At 44.4% G+C, this 27,059-nt stretch overlaps 1 protein-coding gene and 1 long non-coding RNA gene across 2 annotated transcripts; both read left to right on the top strand.

Annotated features, from left to right (window-relative positions):
• The first annotated feature begins 18,830 nt into the window (after positions 1-18,830).
• Positions 18,831-23,447, top strand: LOC142287471 (protein kinase C delta type-like). The gene is made up of 8 exons (XM_075333442.1): positions 18,831-19,391; positions 21,857-21,945; positions 22,096-22,266; positions 22,479-22,570; positions 22,701-22,763; positions 22,923-23,061; positions 23,170-23,383; positions 23,434-23,447. Exons 1-8 carry the CDS (start codon positions 18,977-18,979, stop codon positions 23,445-23,447), a joined length of 1,197 nt encoding a protein of 398 aa, XP_075189557.1. The 5' UTR covers positions 18,831-18,976.
• Positions 23,448-23,477: 30 nt separating this feature from the next.
• On the top strand, positions 23,478-24,932 carry LOC142285259 (uncharacterized). Its single transcript, XR_012746681.1, has 3 exons — positions 23,478-23,601; positions 23,694-23,873; positions 24,102-24,932. It is a non-coding gene; the product is annotated as an uncharacterized LOC142285259 (long non-coding RNA).
• Positions 24,933-27,059: the final 2,127 nt, after the last annotated feature.

Below are 27,059 nucleotides of genomic sequence, written 5' to 3' on the forward strand. Positions count from 1 at the left end.
GTTACCATCTCCTCCTTCCCTAGGATACAGAATTTCCTTTCCCTTCCCTTTTTGCCGTTGACTTGGTACTTCCCCATACCTAGCATGACAGCCAGAACCTGTTATGGTGTACCACGCCATTTGGCACATTCGTCCCTCATGTAGGGATTGATAGGATTAAGCAGACATTGTATGAAAATTTACCGAATATTGATGTAGAATAATTCTAACTATAGCGCAGAGATTTTTTTTTTAAATCAGATCTTTTTTTTATTAAATCATTAGGGATCAATACAGAGAGTATTTCACTTTTCATATAACTGATAACAATAAACAGATAAACACATGTGATTTATAAATCAGGTTCTTTCTCTGCATGTATGTAAATATAATAATAGAGTTCTCAAATCATAATTATATTATATAGCTTGAGCCTACAAACCTCGTGGCTCTACAAATAAACAAAACTTAAATTATGCAATAATGCCTCAGACTAACAGGAACACCTCCTCCATCAGCCGTGTCGCTCCACATCATATTGCTATACTCTCCTGCCCCTCCCTCTCCGTGCAGTCATCCATAAAACCGTTCCAGTCCTCTCTCACCTCTTCATTCAAAGTCCACTTCGTCACAGAAAAAACTAGTTTTAATTCCCTTCCTCACACATGCCATCACTGCAGGCACAACAGTAACCGGTCCAGCATTGCATCCCGAACCAGTGCACTAGAGGGTAGGCCCGGCAACTCCATCCATGGCCGCCAAATGCTGTAAAACTTTTTCAATGTTTTTCTTTTTAAATAAACTCCCCTTTCCAATCTTATGACGTTATTTAATTTGTTTTTGAGCTCTGGTAATGTTGGTGGTAGAGGGTCTAACCAGTGATATGCAAGTAGCTTTCTTGCTTGGTACAAGATACGGGCTATTCCCAGAGCTGTTGGAGAATCCGGATCCACTTCTCCTTCCCACAGACTCAACAGGCACAGGCGGGGCGATGGTTGTATTGTGATATGATATATTTGATCTATAAGTCCCGGGGTTTGGTTCCAGAAATCACCAATGTGTCCACACTCCCACATAACATGCATCAAATGGGCATCATCCTGTCCATACCTAACACACTGTCCCATCTTAAATAGTAGACTGGGAGTTTTATATACCCTGTGGATGAGATATATTTGAGACAGCTTTTGGCACTCCGATACCGCCAGTTTAGGAACTTGTTCCAATATATCAGACCACTGGCCTTCCGTCAGGGGACCGACGTCTCGTTCCCATTTGCTTTTAACAATCAATGGATGTGTTTCCAGATGGGCAGGTAGTAATTTTTTATATAGTTCCGAAATAAGACCCTTAGAGGACTCAGATGTAAGCAGCCTATGTAATGTTTGATTATGTGTCACTGTTACCGGGTTTGTCCTCCCCTGTCTTTCCAGTGCGTGTCTCAGCTGCAAATACTGATAAAAGAAGACATGCGGAAGGTGAAACTCCGTTCTCAGTTGTTCAAAGCTTTTAAGAGTATTATTTTGTAGTACTTGTGACACTAAATGGATCCCTTTATCCTCCCATCCTCTGAACCCTACTAATTTTTTAATTTCTGGGAAGTCGGGGTTCTGCCACAGTGGCCAGAGCTCTGTAGGTCCGCTTATCCCCAAAAGAGACTTACCCCTGTCCCACACCCGGAATATCATAGCCAGTGTGGGATATCGTGCCCCATTTATCTGTCTTTGTCCCACATCCAACCGGCAACCTGGGTACTTCCATACTGATCCCTCTCTCACTATATCACCACTGGTATCATACCCTCCTTCTTTGCCCCAACCCCTCAGATGTTGCATCTGGGAGGCTATATAGTATATATATGGGTTTGGTACCGCCAGTCCTCCCTCCTCCTTTCCCCGCTGTAGCACTTCCAGTCAAATCCTAGCTTGCTTTTTCTTCCAAATAAGTTCCCGGAATATTGTATTAATTTTTACAAAAAATTCCCTACATATCCACACTGGAGAATTATGTATAAGGTATAGTAATTGTGGCATCATTACCATTTTAATTAAATTGGATCTGCCGATATTTGATAGCGGCAAACGGCACCAGGTATGCACTTTTGCTCTGAATCGCTGTAACAGGGGATCCAGATTTAGGGCCTGGAAATCCTTCGGGATTGGGCTGACAATTACTCCCAGATATTTAAACTCCCGGACCACAGGAACTGGAATCTGTAAGTCCGAAAAGTCCCCCGGAAGGGGGTCCAACGGCATTAAAGCCGACTTGGACCAGTTGATTCGTAGACCAGACCTCTGTCCAAATTCCCGAATGATATTCATTGCCGGCAAAATCGAGGAACGTACCCTGTCTAAATATAAGAGTAGATCGTCTGTGTATAATGATATCTTTTGTTCCACGGCTCTACACCGAAATCCCTCTACCTCCCTGGATTTCCGTATTGCCACTGCCAACGGCTCCACTGCAGTCGCGAATAGCAAGGGTGAAAGCGGGCACCCCTGTCTAGTACCTCTTCCAAGAGGAAAAGACTCGGAGACCCTGCCATTAACCCTAACCTTCGCCACCGGTGAGTCATATAGCAGTTTTACCCAATTTATGAATCTATGTCCAAAGCCCATTTTCCGAAGTACAGCCCACATATATTCCCATTCAAGGCTATCGAACGCCTTAGCGGCGTCTAAAGACAAAATTGCCCTTTCCCCCGGTACCTCAAAACTATGTTGAATTCCCAAATATAATTTCCTGAGATTCATAGATGTGGCTCTGCATGGAATGAATCCTGTCTGATCACTCTGCACTATAGATTAGATGACTCGGGACATCCTATTGGCGAGAACCTTGGCCAGCAATTTAATGTCTGTTTGTAGGAGAGAAATTGGGCGATACGAATCCGGGATCTCTGGATCTTTTCCGGGTTTTAATATTAAGACTATTAAGGCTTCCCTCATAGAGGGCGGGAGGACCCTCTGCCTTTCAGATTCTTCAAATACCTTAAGTAGTTTGGGTAGCAGTAAGGGTGCATACGTTTTATAAAACTCTCCAGGCAGGCCATCCGTTCCCGGAGTTTTTTCATTTTGTGTCTGGCCAAGCGCTTCCTCCAGTTCTTCCAATGAGATGTCCCGGTCCAGCAATTCCCTGTTTACATCACTCAGTGTAGGAAGAGAGAGAGCATCCAAATACCGCTCAATCTCAGTCTCTGTAAGGTCACAGTCTGATGTGTATAGCCGCATATAATACCTCTTTATTTCTCTTATTATATCCTCGCTTGCTGTTACAAAGTCACCTGATTCCGTCTTTAACCTATTTATATAGGAAGATCCTTCCTGTGCTCTAATGACTGTGGCCAGTAGGTGCCCCACGCCCTCCCCCGCCATAAAATAATTTTGTTTAAGGAAATAGCATTTATTTTCTGCCACCGACATGAGATTTTCTTTGAGTGACATCTGTGCTTTCTATAGAGTGTTTTTAGTTTCTACTGTCGGGTTGAGCACCACCGCAGCCTCCGGATCAGATACCTTCTGAATCAGACTCTGGGTGTAACATTTGGTTTGATTTTTGCGTATGCATATTTCTCTAATATATATGCCCCTTACCACAGCTTTCATAGAGTCCCAAACTATGTGTGGCGGTGCAGAGCACTCATTAAGATGAAAGTATTCCAGAATATTATCATATAAAGATCCCCCAATAAGCTGGATCCAGAAGGGATTAAGTTTCCAGATAGGCCTGGGCAGAGCGAGGGGGTTTCCCCATGCAAGCGTAACATGTAATGGTGAGTGATCAGATACACTTCTAGGTAGGTAGGCCACCTTTTGTGTATATGAGGCCATAAGTGCGTTTCCAATAGCCAAGTCTATCCGTGACATGGTGTGGTGGGAGCTAGAGTAACAGGAGAATTGTTTGGTTGTGGGGTATTGGGCACGCCAAAGATCTACAAAACCCAGCTCTGTTAGCATTCTAGCAAATGAAGTCGGGGCGGCGTTCTCCGATATGTTTCCCGAGTGTAATTTATCTAGATAGGGATGTAAGTAATTATTAAAATCCCCTATCAAAAGCGTCGGCACAGATGGAAGGGAATCTAAAATAGACAATATCCTTTTTACCGGTTCGACTGAATATGGTGGAGGGATATATATCGCAACCAGAATAAATTGTATACCATACAGCGTGCAAAGCAAACATACAAATCTGCCCCCCGGGTCAATCACTGATTTGATACATGAGAACGGGATGGATTTGTGCACCAACACACTCACACCCCGTGCATGGGTCGAGTATGTGGAATGATATTCATGCACGATCCATCCCTTCCTCAGCCAATGAACATTATCCCTGACCATGTGGGTCTCGGAGAGACATATAATAGCCGGTAAAAGTTTCTGTAGGTGAGTAAATATAGCACATCTTTTGTTCGCATCTCCGAGCCCTCTAACATTCCACGCTACAATATTTAAAGATGTCGCCATAAGCATAGACTAAGATATGATCCGGACGGATACTTCATACCTGGAGGAGAGAGGCGTTCTCCACCGATTCTCAAAAACATTAGGCTGAGCGACACGACTGAGGCACACCACACTTCCCAAACAGATTGCATCATACAACAATAAACAAGAAAAACAAGGAGAGAGATAGGGCTCCGCACACCAGTGCGCAGTGCCCCTGCCCTCAAAATCAAGTGTATCTTACACATTTCTCCCAAATAGAGAGAATCAGGGCTAAAAATACGCCCCAAGTCCATGCAGGGAGGGGGTCCACAACTCGCTAGTGAAGCGTGTGTCCACAATGAACCGGCCGTCTCCCAACCTGGATCCTAGATGAATTTAACTGTAATGATCTCACCAGCATAGCGTCCCAAACAAAAACAACGCCTGGCGGCAGAAAGGGAAATCTCAGGTATTCTTCCTCCTCAGGGACCTCTCATTGATATCCAGCCAAGACAATGCCGCCCCAGCCGTATCAAAAAAATGAGTCTCTCCGTTCGCAGCAATCCGCAGCTTAGCAGGGTACATCATGGAATATGGCACTTGTAGGTTGCGCAATCGTTTTTTGACCTCAATAAATTGCGCTCTTTTACGTTGCACTTCCATGGAGAAATCAGGAAATATTGAAATCTTCCTCCCATCAATTGCAAGTTCTTTGATATCTCTGGCTCTGCGCAGGATAGTGTCCCTATCTTTATAGTGCAGTAGTTTAATCAGAATAGGACGTGGGGGTGCTCCCGGCTGTGGGGCACGCGCAGGGACCCTGTGCGCTCTTTCAATGGTGAAAAAAGAGGATAGTATGTCTTTTCCCATGGTGTCTTTAAGCCATTTTTCAAAGAAATTCAATGGGTCATTGCCCTCCATCCTCTCTGGGACCCCCACCAGTCTCAAATTACTTCTGCGGGAGCGGTTCTCTAAATCATCCACCTTGTTTAGCAGTGTGGAGATATTTTGCGAGGCCTTTCCCAGCTCTCGTGACATTGGTGGTAATTTATCCTCTGTTGTACTCACTCTTTCCTCCAGCTCCCCCATTCTGACAGTCACCCCTTGCAGCTCACGTTTAATACAGGCCATATCTGAGGTGACAGTTCCCATCTGGCTGCTTAGAGTGGCCAATGTGGTATTGCAAGAGTTAATTGCTGCCAGAATGTCTCTCAGTATGGCCTCAGTGAAAACAGGTGTTGTTTGCTCCACATCTCCCCCTCCTCCCTCTGCCAGCGCAGGCCTCTGTGTCTGCATATCTTGTGCTGCTGAACATGCAGGGCCCAGGGTACTCACAGTCTCACCATCGGGTATGTTTTCTCCCTGCTCCAGGGCCCGTTCAGCGCTGCCATCGGGTGCCTCGTTGTAGGTAGGGTCTGTGCCAGGGGCCACTCTGGCAAACCGCTCCAACCTGCTTGCTACTCCCACTGCTCCAGCTCGGGATGGTGTGGATGCCGGCGGCGCCATATTGGATTCTTCAGAGGCACGCTCCTGCGCGTCTCTGTCCCTTTTATTGCTGCTGCGGGTCGGCATATCCTGGCTGTGCTCGCTTCCCCGGGTGTTATAAGTGGTGTTGCAGCCCTCCAGGGTCGGTAGTGCCTGTCAGCAAGGCCGGTGTGCAGGATATTTCAGGATCCAGGCAGGAGCTCACCCACGCTGCTTCCTCTCTACATGAGGTCCAGGCCACGCCCCCATAGCGCAGAGATTTGACAAAAAGACTCATAAAAATGACCTTCAATAATGATTTTTTTTTAAAAAGAAAGACTAATATAATATATATGTGCATCAACTAACAGGATAAAAATAGCTGCAGTTAATGGTACCAAGAACGAAACTGGTCAAAAAGGGGGGAAAAATAAAAGGGGTCTACACAATTAGAAAAAAATCCCAATTTACACCAGTTATCTTAAAGATACTTAACAGTGCAGTAAAGACACAGTGTAGTCCTTATAAACCCCTATAACAGCAAAGGTGACCAGCTGCAGAAAATCAGTACATTCTGTCAAATATGAAAATACTTAGTCCATATAGTCCAGTCACTACCGTCCGTCTTTTCTGGTGTTTATCTTAATGTTAGGTCATATGTTCAAACCTTAAAAAGTTGATCATTTTCTAAAGGGATAGAGAAGATAAGAAATATCCCAAAACATTCCACCTCTAGATGTCATGAGAGGAGATGTTGATATTTAGGAGAAGGAAGAAAAAAAACAGCCCCCAACAATAGATGTTTCCATAACGATAATATCTGTGGGGAATGCAACACCCAACGCGTTTCACCTATGACGATATGTGGTTCATCAGGGGTGATATTAACGTTCTCCATTATTCAACTGACAAAAGATTCCGTTAAGTACAATTAATGTATCAATGTATCAACAATGTTTGTTTCCTGCAGCTTCTGAGTAGTTCTATATATACATCATTCAATCCATCAGGACTCAAATGTATCACTATTTACTCCGAACAACAATTTTTGTACCACGTTGTGATGCATGCCTACTAGGGGTCCATCCAACCGTCGACCAGGGATCATATATAATTTATTATTATGGTTCTGGAAAATACTTGTTCTCTTTCATACCTGTGGATGAATGCAATCAATGCTATTCAGAGGGTGTCCCAGCAATTGGGCCAATGACCACAACATTCTATGTTCCCTACTTACTATAATAGTGGCTTGAGACACAAGCCTCACTAGTGGTTCAGTGTCCCATGATATAAATACAAAGGAGCCCGGGTGTAGTATAAAATCATTATTTAAAAAAAAAATCATAATCCCTACCTTACTCTAATCAATGTTATGCATATCCTGTTAGGTAGTTTTCCCAAATTTCTGTGCCAACTCACAATCCGGGCTCTTTAAAGAAAAAGGTAATTGTGCCGCCCCTGCAGCAGTCGAACTGCTCAGATCCGGGGTTGCTGTGGCTCGAGGGTCTCCAGACCCGGGGCTCGTGGCCACTTCAAACTGTAAAGGGGGTATTTACAGGGGATAAATGTTCGTGACGCTACCTGTGGGTTGCGTTAAAGGTGAGTACCGCCGCTGCCGATGGGAGTACCGTGGCAGATGGTATGTGGCAGCCAGATGTCAGTCCCTCCGCAGGTAGGGAAGGCCCCGGATGGTGGGGATTTGGTGTACAGGTAGCTTGCTTGGCCTTGGGAAGCAGGGTGCAGGTGTTAGATTACTCACTGCGGTAGTCGTGGTGTTGGATCAGGTGGATTAAGCAGACACTCACACAGCTGGTAAACCAAGGTCTCTGCACTGCACTGCAGTCTCTACGGGGGGAGCCCGTCCAGGTCCCGCTCCCACCAGTGTCACTTGGTAAGTCCGGAGCCCTGCCTGGGGCTGGCACTTGGGATTTTAATAGGTTGTGTGTTTTGGAGAACCCTATCCCCCGCGTTGTGCTGATGCCTACAATCTCTGAGCTCTTGGGGAAAGTTCATAAAGAGACTATCCTCTACAGGTTAATTATCAGGTTGCTTGAAGCTACTCCCCGATCTAGGATTCTGTACCCCGCCGTGCTCAGTATCGATAAGGTTGCTGGGCTTTCTAGTGCCAACAGTCCTCCTAGACTGCGTCTGTTACAGTTTTGTCCAGTGTTTCTAATACCGGTCCCAGACTCCTGTGGTCCCGGACCACCGTTTGCAACCCAACCTGTCGCCTCCCTGGGAGATCCCTGAGGAAGAAGGATTGCAGTCCTTTGAAACGCGTCGGATTTAGTGCCCTTGTATCTGTGCATGCTTGCTAAACCTCCCACTATCCACAGTGACGTCACCCATCCCTGAGCTCACGGTAGTTGGACGGGAGAGTTTCCGGCCGGCACCTCCCACCCACTTCCACTCGGCGGCCTGTTACGACGCGCTCCACGCAGCTCCCAGCGACACTCCTGACGGACCAGCTTCCACGGACATCCCAGCCAGTTAGGTAAGACAATTACTGCCCCTAGCAAGGCGCCTGCTGACAGCCTGACTGTGATATTTTTTCATTATACAGTAGCTGACTCATACAACCAGCTTTCTGACCAATCTTTGAGTACATGTCATGCTCCCCAGTCCCCGTGCTGCGCTCCCCGGTCCCCGTGCTGCGCTCCCAGGTTCCCGTGGCGTGCTCCCCGGTTCCCGACGGCACGCTCCACTCACCACTCCTGCTCCCGGTCCTCCTACTCCCTCTCCCTCGCCGGTATCCTTCAGGCGTTCCCGCTCCAGGCGCCCCTCTGCATCGCAGGACACTCTGCCCGGCACTCCTGCTTCCTCGGCGCCACTTCCCTCCCTGGTCTCAGGCACTCGGGCCTCGTGCATGCGCGTTAGGGCGCGCGGTCATTGACCCTTTCTTAAAGGGCCAGCGTCCAGAAACAGGATACTGGCTTGCAGGTACAGGGTATAAGAGGATTCTTCTTCCAGGTGGGCGGGGCCTGTTCTACGTGTTTAGTAAGCTAGGAGTTCAGGTCCCTCTTTGCCTCGTCCTGTATTAACCCTTGTCTGTCTCGCAGAGCCCGTCCTGGCACGCCATCCGGTCCTAACCACGACTGCTGCGTAATTCCTGTCGGAGGGTTGTCGGCTGAGAACGCCACCATCTTCTTCAGTCCGGACCCGGCTCCGATCCCCAACGCCACGTGGTGACACCCGTCCTCCCGTCCAGCTGGATCCGATTCCACCTGTCATCTCTACCCGGCACCGGAACCAGAGCCTTGTTGTTGGGGCTACCATCTGGACCCTTGTGACCAGGGACATCTTCCTTCCTCCTTCCGGAACGGACTGTGCCCACACAGCTAGTGCTTCGGCTACCGTGCATCAAGGCCCTCTGACGGGGTGACCGGACAGTCCCTGTATAGGGGTTAGCTCCGGGTTGCTCCGCTGGAGGAGTCCGGTGCACGGCCCTGCGTTTCCACCACCAGGACCTTACACTACATAACCCTCTGTTTATTATTACCTAACGCAACCACTAGTCAGGTTTCAGGTTAACCCTTGAGCTTCCACATCCTCATCAGGCAGCCTGAATTCTCAACAGCTGAACTCAGTGCTCACTGACAGGTAAAATAATTTTAAGATTTTTTTTTTATTATTACACAATACTATTACCAATTTTTTATACTGTCTCTTATTTCCATATGGTTATTTATGTGATTACATAATTTCCATTCATACTCTTTCAATATCCTATACCATTTTTACCAGGTGAAACTTCAATCTCTATCCTATGTAGCTGCTGAAACCAGCACACATATTATATCCTAAAGACAGCATTCATATCTTCAGGTATATTTCTATCACCACCATTAACACTTGTATTCCTGTGGTATATCTATTAGTACTAATTTCAATCTACTAAAATTTATAGGACATTTTCTTAAATATCGCCAATCTATCAGGCCTCCAAAAGCAAATACACAGGCACTCAAAAGACCAGCACTGGTAGGTTTTCCCCCCTCCTCCACCCCTTTAGGAAGCCCCCACACTGTGGAGCAGACTGTCAACACAGACTAATCTACTTATTTTGGTTTACAGGTTCCTACATAAGGGGGAAACACCAAAAGTTGTTCTCTCCATTGGTCATTTTCACAAATTCTACATTTTCATCCTTATTGTATTCATAACCACCAGGCAATTAGTATTCAACCCCCCGATCCTCATTATTCCTATTATCAGTTTACCTGCATTTGTCGTGGGCGGGGAAGGGACGCTACGCTCACCCACTGCTCGAGTCCGGCTGCTGCTGCTCGGTGGTGGCTTGAGCGGTGGGCCAGATTTCGGGGACTCGAGCGGCGCTCCTCGCCCGTGAGTGAAAGGGGGTGGTTTGGTTTAGGGATATTGTCCGTGACGCCACCCACGGTTGTGGTGAGGTTGTGACACCACCGCTGCTCTGGACGGGGATCCCGGGAGCGATGACAGGGAGCAGCTTGGATGTTAGTTCCCCCCTCCGTGGGTAGGGGGGTTGGTTGTCCCGGGGCCCCGGTGAGGGTTAGAGATGGCAGCCGGGTTATGGGGCCTGGTGAGGTGCAGGGTCGCGGGGGCAGCGCTGTGCCGCACGGCACGGTGGTACTCACTCAGCCAATGATCAATGCAAAGTCTCCAGTAAAACAAATGGCTGGATGGACGGGTCCCACAGACGGCTGCGGTAGCTCTCCCGGTAGGTTGATGGTGACTGCCTGTCCCTGAACCTGTGTTGTGTTTATGGTTCCAATGGCTTCCCACCGGTAACCCGCTCTCCAGCTTGGATGGACGCTGAGGGAGCCCCTTTTGCCCGCAGGCTCTGGCACTGGGAAGTGTAGCCTTGGCGGTGACTGTGTTTCCCTTTACGGTGTGGGCTGTTGCCTTCCATCGGGTCTTGACTGCTGGGAAACCCCGGAGGTTCCCTTCGCTAACGGAGTTGACCAATTTTACAGCGACTCCTAGCCTGGTCGGGGTCTGTAAGCCCTGCCGAATGGTGCTGGCTTCTCTTCACTCCCCGATCCAGTACCGGCGAGCCACCGCCCGTCCCCGGTCCTTATGGTTCACTCCAATCAGTCTCTCCTGCAGACGGTCACCACCGTCTGCCAACCTTGAGGTATGTGCCCGGGCCACACACCCGGACACGGTCAGTTTCCTCTACTACCACTTCACTTCCCAAAACTCATCTGACTTCTCTTTCCCTTTTCCCGCCTCCAGGACTGTGAACTCCTCGGTGGGCGGGGCTAACCGCCTGGCCCACCCCCTGGTGTGGACATCAGCCCCTGGAGGGAGGCAACAAGGATTTGTGTTTGACTTCGGTGTGCCTAGCCGGGGTGTGGGGTGTGTTGATGTAGTACCTGTGACGTCCTGGCTTGTCCAGGGCACCACACATTCATTCCTGTCATTTTGTATTCCTAACAGGTCTCAAGTCTCCCCTTCTGTCCCTAAGTTCCTCACCAGGACCCGCTCCACAATACCTCCACGCAGAGGTTTTTTGTTTTCATCCTTAATTTTAAAACTTGTGTTTTATCTTAAACTATTATACAATAAATCAGCTTACAGTTTACCAATTCTCTGCTGTGTCTCCATATTTGTATACCTAAATTTAGGTCCACCCATTCACTCCCTTTTCCCACTCATCCAGTCAGCGCGGTAGTTTTTAATTTATTTCTTCTTTTAGACAGGTTTACGCGGAAATTATGGACTTCATAAAATGAAAGGAATTGAAATCTGCAGTATATGTAGGTTCATATGGGGAGAAAAATTTGAGGACAGAAAAATGCACAGTACCAAAAGTAATGCCATATAGAAATAATGTCAATTATCCAACCAATGTTAGATTATTATCATATCATACCTAAAGCCTCTCTGGGCCGGTGGCTGCCTTAATGAACAGGTAAATAAATGAGTAAAGGGGTTCCATATGGTACAATTGAAAGGAAGGGAGGGGACGGGGGAGGGTTAACAAGTTTAATCAACCCTACCCAAAAGAGAACTAAAGGAAACAGTTGAACACAATTTACTCATTGAGTCCTCGTGGACTCATGGTATTCATCCTGTGGATCCACCTTGCATCTTTTTGCATGATTTGATGGTCCCAATCTCTAGAAGAAGGTGTGACCACCTTAATGGCACAAAAACTGAAACTGTCTAAATTGCCCTAATAAATTGTTGTGATGTGTCTAGCTATAGGGATGTCTCTATTGTTCCGAATATCCCCTAGGTGGTCACTGATACGGTTCCTAAATTCCCTCTTTGTTTTCCTGATGTATTCCATTTTACAATCACATTTAAAGAGGTAAATAACCCATTTTGTCCTGCAATTTGCAAAGTGCCTCATGCTGAACTCTTTTTTCGTTTCCTCACTGTAGAATGTTTTTCCCACCTAGATGTACCTTCAGAAGCTACGTTTTCCACACCTATATGACCCATTTGTCCTCCTGTCTAGCCACATGCCTGTTACCCATGGTGTTTTGTACATGCTATGTATCAATTCATCTCTGATACTTCTACCTTTCTGGTAGGTAAATATGGTGAATTTTATGGTAGCATCTTTTTGAGATCTGGGTCTCCCAGTAAGATACTCCAGTATTTTTTAAAAATACTTTTTAACTTCTTTGTCTGGTCATCATATCTGTCGATGATTCTGACCTGTGTGTCTTCTCTCTTATTTTAAAACGATAAAAGGACAATTCTGGAAGTATTTCAAGCCTTTTGATATGCTGTACTCAGAGTTTTCATAGGATAGCCCCTATCCAGAAATATTTTCATAAAATCCTGTGCTTGGGTATAAAAGGACAAATCTGAGGAGCAATTCCTCCGGATCCTTAAGTATTGCCCCTTCAGAATGCCACCCTTGAGGCTAGGTGGATTGTTGGCTGCCCTAAAGTAGGAGGCTGTTTGTGGATGTAGGCTTATAATACGCTCTTATGGCGATTTTCCCCTGCACTATCTCTAGAAATGGTGACATCCAAAAAGTTAATCTCATGTTTTGGAATTCAGATGTAAATCTGAGTCCCAGATCATTGATATTAAAGTGGTTAAAGGTGGTTTCTGTTATAATCTGGTAACCGTGGAATATTACAAAAAACTCCCATTGGTGAAAAAAACACCAAGAAACAGGAGTAGTTGGAACCTTGGCTGACTGGAATCCCCTGACTATCAGAAAACACTAGAAGTAGCCATGGAGCGTTCCTAATATCCTAGATGCCACATCACAGCCTGAGAAACTAGCTATGCCTCACAGAATGAAATGAGGAAATCTACCTTACCTCAGAGTAGTCCCCAAATGAGTAGATAGCCCTCCACATACAAAGATTACGGTGATATGGGAAAACACAATACTCAGATAGGAAAAATAGATTTAGCAAAGGCGAGGCCCAACTAACTAGATACAAAGCAAAGGAAATGAACTGATTGTGGTCAGTACAAAATCCCTGTAGAAAAATACCAAACTCCTTTTAGTAAAAATGGCCCTCGATGTCACACGACCTCACCCCCACTATATCAGTTACTCCTGTAAATAATGGGAAAATAAAATTCCAAAAAAGAACACAAAATTCAGAAGAGCAAATAATCAAATTAGACAGCAATAAAATCCCTTTTCCTGCAGGAGAGCTAGCACAGAGGGAACCCCCATGCTACCAACACAAGAGAAATAGAACTTCACCTGCAAGAAAACAGATACAAAGAAAAACAACACCCTAAGGTGTAAACCAGGAAGCAAGGCAAAAACTTAAAACTTATCTGCAGACGTCTTGCTCAGGAATACAGGGAAGGACAAAGCTCCAGGCCAGGAATAAAGACTGAGAAAAACACAACTATAACCGGCGCCCGCAGGGCACAAAGTGCTCTCCTATATAGACCAGACTTGTCTGCAATAGGACTTCCACAATTCCCAATTAACGCCGACACCTGTCTGAGTCACAGGCTCAGATTCAGCTCCACTACCATTCCTAACCACCAGAGGGAGCTTCAGAACAGCACCCACACAAAAGACATTCACAACAGATTTCATTCCCTGACCACATGATAAGGATGTCATATATCGACCCCAGAATAGAATATGGGGATGCCACCAAACTGATTCATCCTCACTACTGACTACTACAGTATTCTCCCACTAGCCCAGCAATAGGTTATATGGGCATATGTGAACTTTAAGGCTTGAGCTCTGTAAATTGGCCCAAACAAATCATTCTCCGATTTTTGTTTAGCAAACTAGTGAGGGTTCTCATACTAGTGAGGCCCCCTTCATCAATGCCCAATTCTTGGCACTGTTTCTTGTCATGCGTTATGAAAATTTTTTTCCATTAAAATTTTCTGCAAAGTGATCTATATCTTTATGCCATTTGAAGAGTGTGAGCCGGTTTGTTGTAACACAGGAGAGAATTCTATTGAGTACTTTAATCTCAATCAGTGTAAAAACATGCGAAGTTAAGTTAATAATTCTATGCTTATCCTCCAAAGAGAATTCCCTATTGTTCCCTAAGTGCATGTAGGATTTTTCTTGTATCACAGATGCCCTGTTCTGGCCCTCAAATTGTAGGTATTTTGAAAGGCACCTCCCTCTAAAAAAAAAGAAGACGAAGGAGCAGGGGAGGTATTGTGGGGAAATGAAGATGAAGGTACTGACGATGAATATGAATTTCCGGACGGTCCAATAGGACCCTCCCTCCTTGCTGTTTGTCCCCATTTGGGTCTTTTTTTTCCTCTCACTGAGCTCCTAGAGTAATTTCTGGAAGCATATCCTCTACTGTAACCAAATCTTCTAGTAATGCCCCCAATAGTTTCTGGTTCAATATCTGAGTTCTCCACTTCTGAAGAAAAAATGTCAATATTATTGCCCTTGGATGTGTCTGTTATTCTATAGGTTCTTTTTTCGTTGAAGTCAGTGAGGTCCCTAGCAAATTGCTTGTTTCCTTTCTTTAATAAATGTTTGAAAGTTCTCAATGGAGAATTGTAACGTCGACTCTCTACGTGCAAAGTCAGAATCTCCCTTAAATTTTAGTGCTGCTGCTGTGAAATCTGCCAGCTTCTTAGATGATTGTTCAAAGGATTTTTGTTCCTCTTCCAATAATATTTTCATCAATCTCAAGGAACTATCCGTGAGTTATTTTTCACACTTAGTATTAAATTCTCTGCTTCTAGTTCTTTTAGCCGGAATAACATTGAGTCTAAGCCCTTTAGGTACAATCTCACATTTGATATAATTTTGCAAGGACTGGATTTCCCACCTTGTTTTCAGATTCTCTTTATAACAACTGGTGAGCTTCTGGAATGTCCTCCTGATACTGTTAGAATCAGGGCCGGTCTGGGACTAAAATTCAGCCCTGGCATTTGGGGGTACACAGGCCCACTTTTCACGTGGTGAATGTGTAATATATTTCTGCACTTGTATATGTGAGTACTGTATGGCATTATGTGAGCACTGTATGGCACTATGTGAGCACTGTATGGCACTATGTGAGCACTGTATGGCACTATGTGAGCACTGTATGGCACTATGTGACACATTTTTGCAGTGTATAGCAGACCCTGATGCATTTTCTGCTCTTTGCTTCCCTGATTTGTTGATTGTTCCGCCACATACCTGTGTCCTAATTACTCTACAAGCGCTGCAGTCACTACAGGGGATTGTACCTGTGCGGACAGGTCCAGGGCTAATATCACACTAATTAGTCCTCGATTAATGACTTCGCGCCCCTCCACACACACACACACACACACACACACACACACACACACACACACACACACGCACACACACTACAATGCACCCCCATTACCCCATTACCACTCCACACATAATGCACCCCATTACCCCTCCCCACACACAATACAATGCATCCCCATTACCCCTCCCCCCACACACAATAGAGTGCACCCTCCATTACCCCCTCACCAGAAATAATACAATGCACCTCCCATCACCCCCTACACACACAAATTACACTGCCCCATCACTACACACTCCTGCCTCCCCCCCTCGGAATACAGTACTCCCCCTCTGCCTGTCACAAAGCTGTGTTCCTTCACAAATGTTCCCCGTTATGTGTCCTTAGCCCCTCCCCACTCATACCCATTAATTAAACCTGCCATCTTCGGCTCCTCCATGGAGCGCTTACCACTTCCTGATGTCTCCTGTGTGATGCCTGCAGCACTATGATAACATCAGCAAGGTGCTGCTTTCATCATGTTGCTGCACGTTGAAGCGGGGCTCAGTCCCGGCGCGCTGTTCAAATGTATATACATCTGAAAGACGCAAATACATTTGCACAGGAAGGAGGAAGCTGCGGTCACCGGCATGCACACACCGCTGAGGAGCGTGACGGTGACTGCAGATACAGCGGTCCACTACAGGCACCGGCCCACTACAGGGACCGGCCATTCTGGCATTTGCCAGAATTGCCCTATGGTCAGTCCAGGCCTGGTTAGAATAGTCGGCTCTCTTATACACTCCCTGTTTGGAAAAACATCACAGGCCTCTAATGCCCATTGATCACGATTAATATGGCCCGACAGAAAATCTGCCATCAAACAAATCAAAAAACAAACATAAATTCATTGAATATGGATGTGGAGCAGTTCTATCTAAGTATAGCTCACAGATTTGCAAAAAGACTCATATAAATAACTTTAGTAATATTTTTTTAAAAAGACCAATACAAAACATGTGTGCATCAACTATCAAGATAAAAATGGCTCCATTTAATGGTAAGAAGAAGGAAACTGGTGAAAAAGGGGGAAAAGTAAATGGGGTCCACACAATTAGGAAAAATTCACAATTTACATCAGGAAACCTAAAAATACTTAACAGTGCAGTAAAGACATAGTGTAGTCCCTATAAATCCCTATTTATAAGACTGGTATGAATAGTCTTATACCCTCATACTAATGCCCTTGTGTAGACACTTATGTGATGACATCAGATACAATGAAAGATGTCCTATCCTTCTCCAAAACCATTAAACCGCGAATGGCCAAAAAAACTCAAAAACTCTTCTGGGGATTCACATTTGCTGATGTTGGATGGAAGGTCATAAAGCAGAAAAAGAAAACTGAAACACCTAATCCGAGACCTAAAAAACCCCATCACAGGTGAGTCATTGTAAATGGAACTGGGATAGGGAGCATGAAACCCCCTCTTGTGCTCTGTGAATCAGTAAGCACAGTGTAGTAAGGAAAACTCTTACAGAGTGCTGCTTACATTCTGCTGATGGCCAATAGGGCTAAACCTGGAGGTGTTTTCCCATGAGGATAATCCCATTTTATGTGTCCTATTACGATATAAAAATTATTTCTAACCTAGTATCTCTTCCATGTCACAAATGTGTCAATAACTCGATAATGAATCTTAAAGCTACGTTAAAAATGAGCACACCATTGTTTTTCTTGTGCAATACTCTATGTGTTTGATGTGTCACATGACCCCCATCCTATTGAAAAAATTAAAGCTGAATTTAAAATGGTGGCTTTGCAGATGGCCGCCATGGGCGTCACCTGGCCTCAAAGATGGCCTCCAATGCACTAATATGCCCCAAACGGTAAGATGATATCAGCAACCACTTCCATTTTATCAGGGTGTATCCATACTTATGGCCTATCCTGTATATGGAGACTACATGATACTATATCGGGGCTAAATAATACTATATAGAGGACTATAGGGGTGCATTAAACTGTATGCAGGACTATGGGGAGTGTATTATAATATATAGAGGACTATGGGGGGCATTATAATACATGGAGGTCTATAAGGGCTGCATTATAATATATGGAGGACTATGGGAATACACTATAATATATGAAGGACTATGGGGAGTGTATTATAATATATGAAGGACTATGGGGAATAGATTATAATATATGGAGGACTATGGGAACTGCATTATAATATATGGAGGAATATGGGGAATACATTACAATATATAGAGGACTATGGGGTTGCATTATAACATACGGAGGACTATGGGGAGTTTATTATAAAATATGGAGGAGCCAAGTGTCAACATAATTATCCTGTACCACAAGGGTGGCGGGGTTGGGGCAGGGCAGATCCAAATTTTGCACTGGGGCCCATTGAACTCTAGTTACGCCATTGCAAGTACCATACCTGAAATAAACTCCAGGCCTTTTATGTGCTTAATTGAGAATGATATAACAAAGGAATTGCCCACACCGGCCCATGACAATCTGGGAATCAATTGTCCAATTACTTTTATGCCCTTTAAAACTGGGGGGGGGGGCACATATAAAGGAGATGAAATTCCTAAACCCTTCATTTAATTTGAATGGGGATACCCCCAAATGAAAGTTAAAAGTCAGGACTTTATGTCCATGTCCATTATATAACTATGACTTGAATATGTTTGAGTAAACAGGTATAAGAAAACATTTGTGTCAGTGTCCAAGTATATATGGCCCTAACTGTAAGTAATCACATTCATTTAGTTTTTTGCTTTTATTTCTCTCCTCTGTTACTCAATTCATTTGTTCAGATTCTTGATGACAATAAAGTGTAATAACTGTTCTTAAATGAGTCTTCTTGGTAGGATTGTTTTACTTGATAAAAACCTGGCATTGTAACGGAAGTATGTAGACTTTTTACATCAGTGTAGAGTCCAGTCTGTTTTGCTCACAGAAGAATATCTAATCTGAATACAAATGTTGCAAACCCTCAGCTGTGTGAAGTATAAGGTCTCTATGGCAAATAACTGTAAAAAAAACAAACAACTGTTCATAAACTCAGGCCTATCAGCCATGTCACTGGCCCATCTGTGATGTCACTTGACTTTTGGCTTTGGTTCCGCTGTGATGTCACTTGACCTTTGGTTTTGGTCCCTCTGTGATGTCATGTGATCATTAGAATATGATGATGTCACAAATGCCTTTGTGATGTCACGGAATCAATGGAATGTCTCTGCAATCTAAATATCCCCCAGTTGTCTTCATCACTTAGTGGGTGAGGGTAATTTTTCTTGCGCTTAGCAAATTTTGGTTTGATATAAAATATATTACGGTAAAGCAGAAGGCCTGTTAAAGGAGCAGTTCCATACTACATCCTGGAGCGCCCTAGAGGTGGACAGGACCTTCCTCAGCCCAAAATGACATCTACGGAGCTGAATAATAGGAAGAGAAAGGGAGAGAGACTTGGTAAGGTGTCAAAAAAGAGCAGAATAGAAGCATCAGAGGGTGAACAAGATGGCAGCAACCAAAACATTATCAAAGCTTCAAAAAGACCTGGAAGCCCGATACAGGAGAGTGTCATGAAAAAGAAAAAAACGGAAAAACAGGACACCATTATTAAAGCTTCAAAAAGACCTGGAAGCCCGATACAGGAGAGTGTCATGAAAAAGAAAAAAAAGGAAAAACATGGCACCATTATCAAAGCTTCAAAAAGATCTGGAAGCCCGATACAGGAAAGTATCAGGAAAAAGAAAAAAATGGAAGAAGAGATGGGGGACAAAACTGTTGATAGACCCAGTGTGTCCCCCGATACTGACACTGAGCAGCTCTCAGGTGAGTACAGATCCAAGACACAGATACCCAATATCCCCAAATTTAGTTAATGACAGGATTTTCCGCCTTTGTAAGACCCCAATCATTATGATTCTGGTGTTGTTTCTCTATGGTACCCTCTGTAGTTGGCCACATTAGCATTAGATAAGAGTATTACCTTGTTACTGCAGCAATACGGTGGGCTCCAGAAATGATATTTCTATGAAGCCCCCTACAGCCTATTGTCTGTAAGTCATGTGCCTCTGGTGTTAGGGAGACGCCGGATGGAAAAACAAAATACACAGACACATGGTGTGTACATTAAAGTTTCTCTATGAGGGCCAAACCTGTTATCCCTTCTTTATTATAGTAGGAGGAGGTTTTACAAAATAGCCAATAATAATTTAACAGGACATAGAATATAAGCCAATCATTTTACATGGACGATAAGCCAATCATAATACAGATTGTTAGATTTAATGAAACCACATTGTTAATAATGAATTGCATAATTATAAAAGCATCTCATTTATTGGTAATGCTAAGAAATTTGCCTATCATATATTATTTTGTATAGTCTGCTACTTTGGTTCTGCAGTGGCATATCTTCTTGTGTAGTGCTGCGGTTGTTTGCTCCAGAAAGCTTAATTAGAGCAAAGGTTATGATATATAGTAAAAAAGTAAAAATAAAGACAAATCACATAAAAAGTGAAAATTGAGATTTACAGTTAGGTCCAGAAATATTTGGACAGTGACACAAGTTTTGTTATTTTAGCTGTTTACAAAAACATGTTCAGAAATACAATTATATATATAATATGGGCTGAAAGTGCACACTCCCAGCTGCAATATGAGAGTTTTCACATCCAAATCGAAGAAAGGGTTTAGGAATCATAGCTCTGTAATGCATAGCCTCCTCTTTTTCAAGGGACCAAAAGTAATTGGACAAGGGACTCTAAGGGCTGCAATTAACTCTGAAGGCGTCTCCCTCGTTAACCTGTAATCAATGAAGTAGTTAAAAGGTCTGGGGTTGATTACAGGTGTGTGGTTTTGCATTTGGAAGCTGTTGCTGTGACCAGACAACATGCGGTCTAAGGAACTCTCAATTGAGGTGAAGCAGAACATCCTGAGGCTGAAAAAAAAGAAAAAATCCATCAGAGAGATAGCAGACATGCTTGGAGTAGCAAAATCAACAGTCGGGTACATTCTGAGAAAAAAGGAATTGACTGGTGAGCTTGGGAACTCAAAAAGGCCTGGGCGTCCACGGATGACAACAGTGGTGGATGATCGCCGCATACTTTCTTTGGTGAAGAAGAACCCGTTCACAACATCAACTGAAGTCCAGAACACTCTCAGTGAAGTAGGTGTATCTGTCTCTAAGTCAACAGTAAAGAGAAGACTCCATGAAAGTAAATACAAAGGGTTCACATCTAGATGCAAACCATTCATGAATTCCAAAAATAGACAGGCCAGAGTTAAATTTGCTGAAAAACACCTCATGAAGCCAGCTCAGTTCTTGAAAAGTATTCTATGGACAGATGAGACAAAGATCAACCTGTACCAGAATGATGGGAAGAAAAAAGTTTGGAGAAGAAAGGGAACGGCACATGATCCAAGGCACACCACATCCTCTGTAAAACATGGTGGAGGCAACGTGATGGCATGGGCATGCATGGCTTTCAATGGCACTGGGTCACTTGTGTTTATTGATGACATAACAGCAGACAAGAGTAGCCGGATGAATTCTGAAGTGTACCGGGATATACTTTCAGCCCAGATTCAGCCAAATGCCGCAAAGTTGATCGGACGGCGCTTCATAGTACAGATGGACAATGACCCCAAGCATACAGCCAAAGCTACCCAGGAGTTCATGAGTGCAAAAAAGTGGAACATTCTGCAATGGCCAAGTCAATCACCAGATCTTAACCCAATTGAGCATGCATTTCACTTGCTCAAATCCAGACTTAAGACGGAAAGACCCACAAACAAGCAAGACCTGAAGGCTGCGGCTGTAAAGGCCTGGCAAAGCATTAAGAAGGAGGAAACCCAGTGTATGGTGATGTCCATGGGTTCCAGACTTAAGGCAGTGATTGCCTCCAAAGGATTCGCAACAAAATATTGAAAATACAAATATTTTGTTTGGGTTTGGTTTATTTGTCCAATTACTTTTGACCTCCTAAAATGTGGAGTGTTTGTAAAGAAATGTGTACAATTCCTACAATTTCTATCAGATATTTTTGTTCAAACCTTCAAATTAAACGTTACAATCTGCACTTGAATTCTGTTGTAGAGGTTTCATTTCAAATCCAATGTGGTGGCATGCAGAGCCCAACTCGCGAAAATTGTGTCACTGTCCAAATATTTCTGGACCTAACTGTATATAAGAAGTCAGATAATGTAGCAAAATGGAGATTAAGTTGCATGAAATATTATATTCACATTCAGATATTGGCTTTGTCTCATCTTATTTCTCCCTTCTTCATCAGGTACAACACCAGATGAATCTCCCATCATTGTGACGGGAGTGGAGAGCTTCACCTTCCATAAAATCCTTGGAGAGGGATCATACGGTAAAGTAAGTATTAGGGATTGTGGTAACGTCTTCCTCATGTGTGTGATGTGGAGCAGTAATATGACTCTAGGAGTTTCACTACTTCACATCTTCTCATCACATCTCATGGCAGGACGAACCTTTCCTCCAGTTCTAAAGCTCTGTTTCTTCCAGGTCATGTTGGCCACACATCAGGCCTGCCAAAAACAAGTGGCAGTGAAAATGGTGAAGAAAAGGCTCCTAGTCAAGGACTCGAGAGATGAAGTCCTGATAGAGCGACAGGTTCTGGAGATGACTAGGAAGAGTCCATTCATTTCTCGGGCTTTTGCCACCTTCCAGTCCCAGGTAAGTGGCTCATAATCCAACAGTTCTGAGTCATCAATGTATTAAATGAATACAGTCTATGTGCCAATTTGTGTGCAATGTTCTTCTAGCCACAGCCATAGTATTTGTTACAAGAATGTGACCTAGAAGAACATCGATTACAATCAGTGCAACCAGTGTCCCCTACCTACAATATGCCATTAACCCCTATTATCTCCTCTGTTTTATCACAGGAACACGTCTTCTACGCCATGGAATATCTGAGTGGAGGAGACCTTACAGGCTTCATGACAACTAATGCCCCTTTACCCATTCCAGCCACCAGGTAAGATAGAACATCGCATATTAGATTAAGATAAGAGTTGTCAGAGATATTTGGCTTTATGTCATTATCAGTCTCTTAGTTTAGTGGATGAAATATTGGATTTTGATGGTTTTCTTTTTTTCTGCATCAGATTTTTTGCAGCTGAGCTGATCTGTGGGCTGCAGTTTCTCCACACCAGTGGCATCATACACAGGTAAGTGTGGCACATCTTCTATGTAGACCTGGTATGAATAGTCTTATACTCTCATCCTAATGCCCTTGTGTAGACACTTCTTATCTCAGGTCACAATGGGGATCTTCAGCCCAGCTAATATAATACATTTGGTATTTTGTCATCTCTTTCCTCTACTAGAGACATAAAACCAGACAACATCTTACTGGACAACAATGGTCACTTGAAGATCGCTGATTTTGGTCTTGCCGTGATGAACATCTTTGGCAATGCAGAAACTTCAGGATGGGCCGGGACGCTTGCATACATGGCTCCTGAGGTGAGGAATCATTTACATGTCCCTGAGTCTTCTCAATAAAAGGCTGGACATCTCCATGTTTTCTGCTGTCTAGTCAATATTCTTATTGTCTTCTTTATGTCTTCACAGATTCTTCTAGAGAAGCCGTACAACAAAGCAGTGGACTGGTTCTCTGCTGGTGTTGTGATATATGAGATGGCTACTGGCAGATATCCCTTTGTTGAAGATGAAATTGATGAGAATATCAAGAAGGCACTGATCAATGATGATCCCGCCTTCCCAAAAGAACTGGACCCCCATGTCAAAGCTGTCATAGAGGGGGTGAGTATAATGCCACATCTCAGTAATAAAGTGGTTGAATATAATGAAAAACACAACAATAAAAATTTAAAGCAACTGGAGACTGATAAACTTCTTCATTATATGTTCCAGCTCTTGGATAAATCACCAGAGAGTCGGCAGAAATTTGTGGACAACATAAGAGAACATCCATTCTTTATGGAGATCAACTGGACAGAAATAGAAGGTGGCAAAGCACCTCCACCATTCCACCTACCACCTGTAAGTATATGACCCAGAGAATATGGTGACAGCAGTACATCTCTATTGTGTGTCTTTTTATGAACACTAGTTCTTGTATCTTCTGTCCACAGCCACCAGTGATGACATCAGATACAATGAAAGATGTCAATTTTTCCAAAGCCATTAAACCACGAATGGCCAAGAAAAATCAAAAACTCTTCTGTGGATTCACATTTGCTGATGATGGATGGAAGGTCGTAAAGAAGAAATAGAAAGCTGAAACATCGGAGACCTAAAAAACCCCATCACAGGTGAGTCATTGTAAATGGGACTGGGATAGGGAGCATGAAACCCCCTCTTGTGTCCTGTGAATCAGTCAGCACAGTGTAGTCAGGAAAACTCTTACAGAGTGCTGCTTACATTATGCTGATGGCCCATAGGGCCAAACCTGGAGGTGTTTTCACATGAGGATAATCCCATTTCATATGTCCTATTAAGATATAAAAGTTATTTCTAACCTAGTATCTCTTGTTGTGTAGGTCACCTTCCACAGGATCTGAAGGGCTATAAGATGGTGGAAATGAAAAAACGTGACTTGCAGTGTAATATGCAGCCATATCCACTCCTCTCTATTGGAGGCTGGGGGTTTTGCTGCAATCTGGTACTCTGCAGTGTCCGAAAACAAGAAGAAGCTGGAGACCATGACAATCCTACCAGGAGTCAGTAAAATGACCGTGGACCAGAACTTCTAGATGGCATGTTGCCTCAATTACTAGAAGTGTCCTGAGGGTCGTGACCTGCAGTGTAACTTGCAGCTATATCCGCTCCTCCCTATTGGAGGCTGGAGGTTTTGCTGCAATCTGGTTCTCTGCAGTGTCCGAATACAAGAAGAAGCTGGAGACCATGAAAATCCTACCAGGAGTCAGTAAAATGACCGTGGACCAGTACTTATAGATGGCATGTTGCTTCGACCACTAGGAGTGTCCTGAGGGCTATGACCTGCAGTGTAATATGCAGCCATATCCACTCCTCCCTATTGGAGGCTGGGGATTTTGCTGCAATCTGGTGCTCTGCAGTGTCCGAATACAAGAAGAACCTGGAGACCATGAAAATCCTACCAGGAGTCAGTAAAATGACCGTGGACCAGGACTTATAGATGGCATGTTGCCTCGTGCCCCCAGGGAAGGGCAGTTATCCGTAGGCCATGGTTCCCTAGAGGTTTCCCCCACAGGGGGGTTTTCCTCTCCTGAGTGCCGACGGATAAACACAACATGAAAACAAGGGCAACCTGTCATCCTCTACCCTCGGTAGAGCTCATACTACAATCACTAGTGGCAAAGAGTAACCTAAGAGGACATTTACCATCAATAAACAGGACAATTCACTTCATGTGATAGTAATAGTTTTATTTTATATCTTATGTATATGTATTTTTTCTTTTACCCTTAAAGAGAACAGGGTGTAATTTATTAATAACTTTTATTTACGTCAGAGCTGAAATCCTGGTCACTACGGGTCACTGCTTCACTCTTCCTTCCAATAATTTGGATACATTTCTCCTATTGTGTTTTATTACTAAAAGCTCAGCCAGGGAGTAACACCTCAGTATATATCTGCCTTCAGTCCCTACATTTCTGAAAGATTCAGCTGTTCTTTCCTAAGGTGACACTTCCACTGGCTACCAGGTATATGGGTCTGGCCACTGTTCCCGGTTTGATGCCATCGTAACCCCTTACCAACCGCCAATACGCATTAAAATGGCGGTCACTGAGGGGATAGTGAATAAGGAAATTGCGCTGCCAGAGCTGCAAAATCTCTGTGGTTTCAGCTACCAGGGCTAACAAAGAACCTGGAGAACACAAGCAAGGCGAGTTAAAAAACGGCGATTATGTACCTCTCTCTTTTCCCCTTGTAGTTGTACTGGGAGAGACGAGAGATACAAGTGCCGTCCTGTCAGTGAAATTAGAATCAAGTTCCAGATCAAATCAATAAATCCTTCCCCAATCTCCTGATTATCGCCCTCAGATCATCGCCCCCACAGCCATCTCCCGTGTCATCCCCCTAATCAGATTATGTTGGGTTTTTTTATTTTAATCTTATGACTTTATTTTTATTTTTTTATTTGCCATTATCTGGGTTAGGGTTTAGTGTTAGGGTTTTTTTTAAAAAAAGTTAAAAAAGTAATAAAAAAAAATTTAAAAAAGAAAAATCATAAAATACAACAAAGAAATATCAGTGTTAGATTAGGTATAGGGTTACTAGTGTTAGGTTAGCTTTTAGGTTTTTTCTTTTATGTTAGGCAAGCAGAAATATACAATAGTTGCCCTCGGAGTGTTTACTATGGAGCAGGCGTACTCACTGCTTTGCTCCAGCTGTTGCGGGGTGGATATAAAATCTGGCTCTAAAGCAGAATTGTTTTCAGATAGTGATGACTCTGCTTCCTCCACTGGATCCCACAGCTCGATGGTAGCGAAGTCAGTCGTCACTGCTGAAACGTCAGCGTCAGGGCCAAGTTCTGCAGTCACCTGTTCACAGAGGTATCCAGAACAGTCCTTTCCATCACAACTTCCCCAGTTTTCAGAAGCCTATGGATTAAAAGTTGATGTCACTAATTTTAACTCATTTGATTTTTGTCATTGTCATGTCATTCTGTCATTCCGCCAAATTATCCCCTCCAAGTGAGCAAACTGCAGTATAAAACTATACAAAATGTGCGAGAGCACAACCCGGTACACATGTGTATCGCCCCCGTGTCAGCGGCCGAGCCGCTCGGATCCAGAGCTGCGGTGGCTCGAGGGGTCTCCGGATCCGGGTGGTCCATGCGGACACTCGAATGAAAGGGGGGTTATATACAGGGGTTTTTTGTAAGTAAGGTTCGTAACGCCACCCACGGTGCATGGTAATGTGAGGGACCACCGCTGCGGTTGGGGAGCCCGGTGACGATGGTGTAGCAGCTTGATGTTTTAACCCCTCCGTGGGTAGGGGGGTTTGTGTTCCGGGGCCCGTCGGAAGGTTGGTGAATGGGTGCCGCTGGGGTAAGAACAGGGGTGTCTCAGTGTACTCACTCAGTCCAGGAATAACCACACCGACAGCTTGTAAACCAGAATTCTGAGCACCACTGCAGCCTGTGGGGAGTACGCTGGGGTCCGTGCGTTTGGTGTTGCTGTTGATTTGCGGCCTTGTCCTTGGCACCTCTGCCTCTATTGGACCCTTGGGTATAAAACTCTTCGGGTCCCGCTCACCCGTATGGCTAACGGAGTGAGTTTACTCTCAGGGTTCACACGTAGGATTTCTTTGGACTGTATTAGGAAAGTCCAATCCCATCAGTGCGCTAGTACCCCGATTTTGGAGCGGGTTGGGGATGACACTTGAAGTCTTCACCCCCGTCGGGTAAATTACCAGAACACGTGAAGCTACTTTCCGGCCTAGGGTCCACGTAACCCGTCGTGCCCTAACCCTGCCCGGTGATAGCTCAAGCTCGCCGGCCGCCCTCCTCG

The sequence above is a fragment of the Anomaloglossus baeobatrachus genome, chromosome 2 (genome assembly GCF_048569485.1).
Source record: "Anomaloglossus baeobatrachus isolate aAnoBae1 chromosome 2, aAnoBae1.hap1, whole genome shotgun sequence".
Lineage (NCBI taxonomy): Eukaryota > Metazoa > Chordata > Amphibia > Anura > Aromobatidae > Anomaloglossus > Anomaloglossus baeobatrachus.

Coding starts and splice junctions, on each gene's coding strand:
- LOC142287471 (XM_075333442.1), top strand. CDS start 18,977: ATGACATCTACGGAGCTGAATAATAGGAAGAGAAAGGGAGAGAGACTT. Junction 22,267..22,478: donor TTGCCACCTTCCAGTCCCAG/GTAAGTGGCTCA, acceptor GTTTTATCACAG/GAACACGTCTTCTACGCCAT. Junction 22,571..22,700: donor TTACCCATTCCAGCCACCAG/GTAAGATAGAAC, acceptor TTTCTGCATCAG/ATTTTTTGCAGCTGAGCTGA.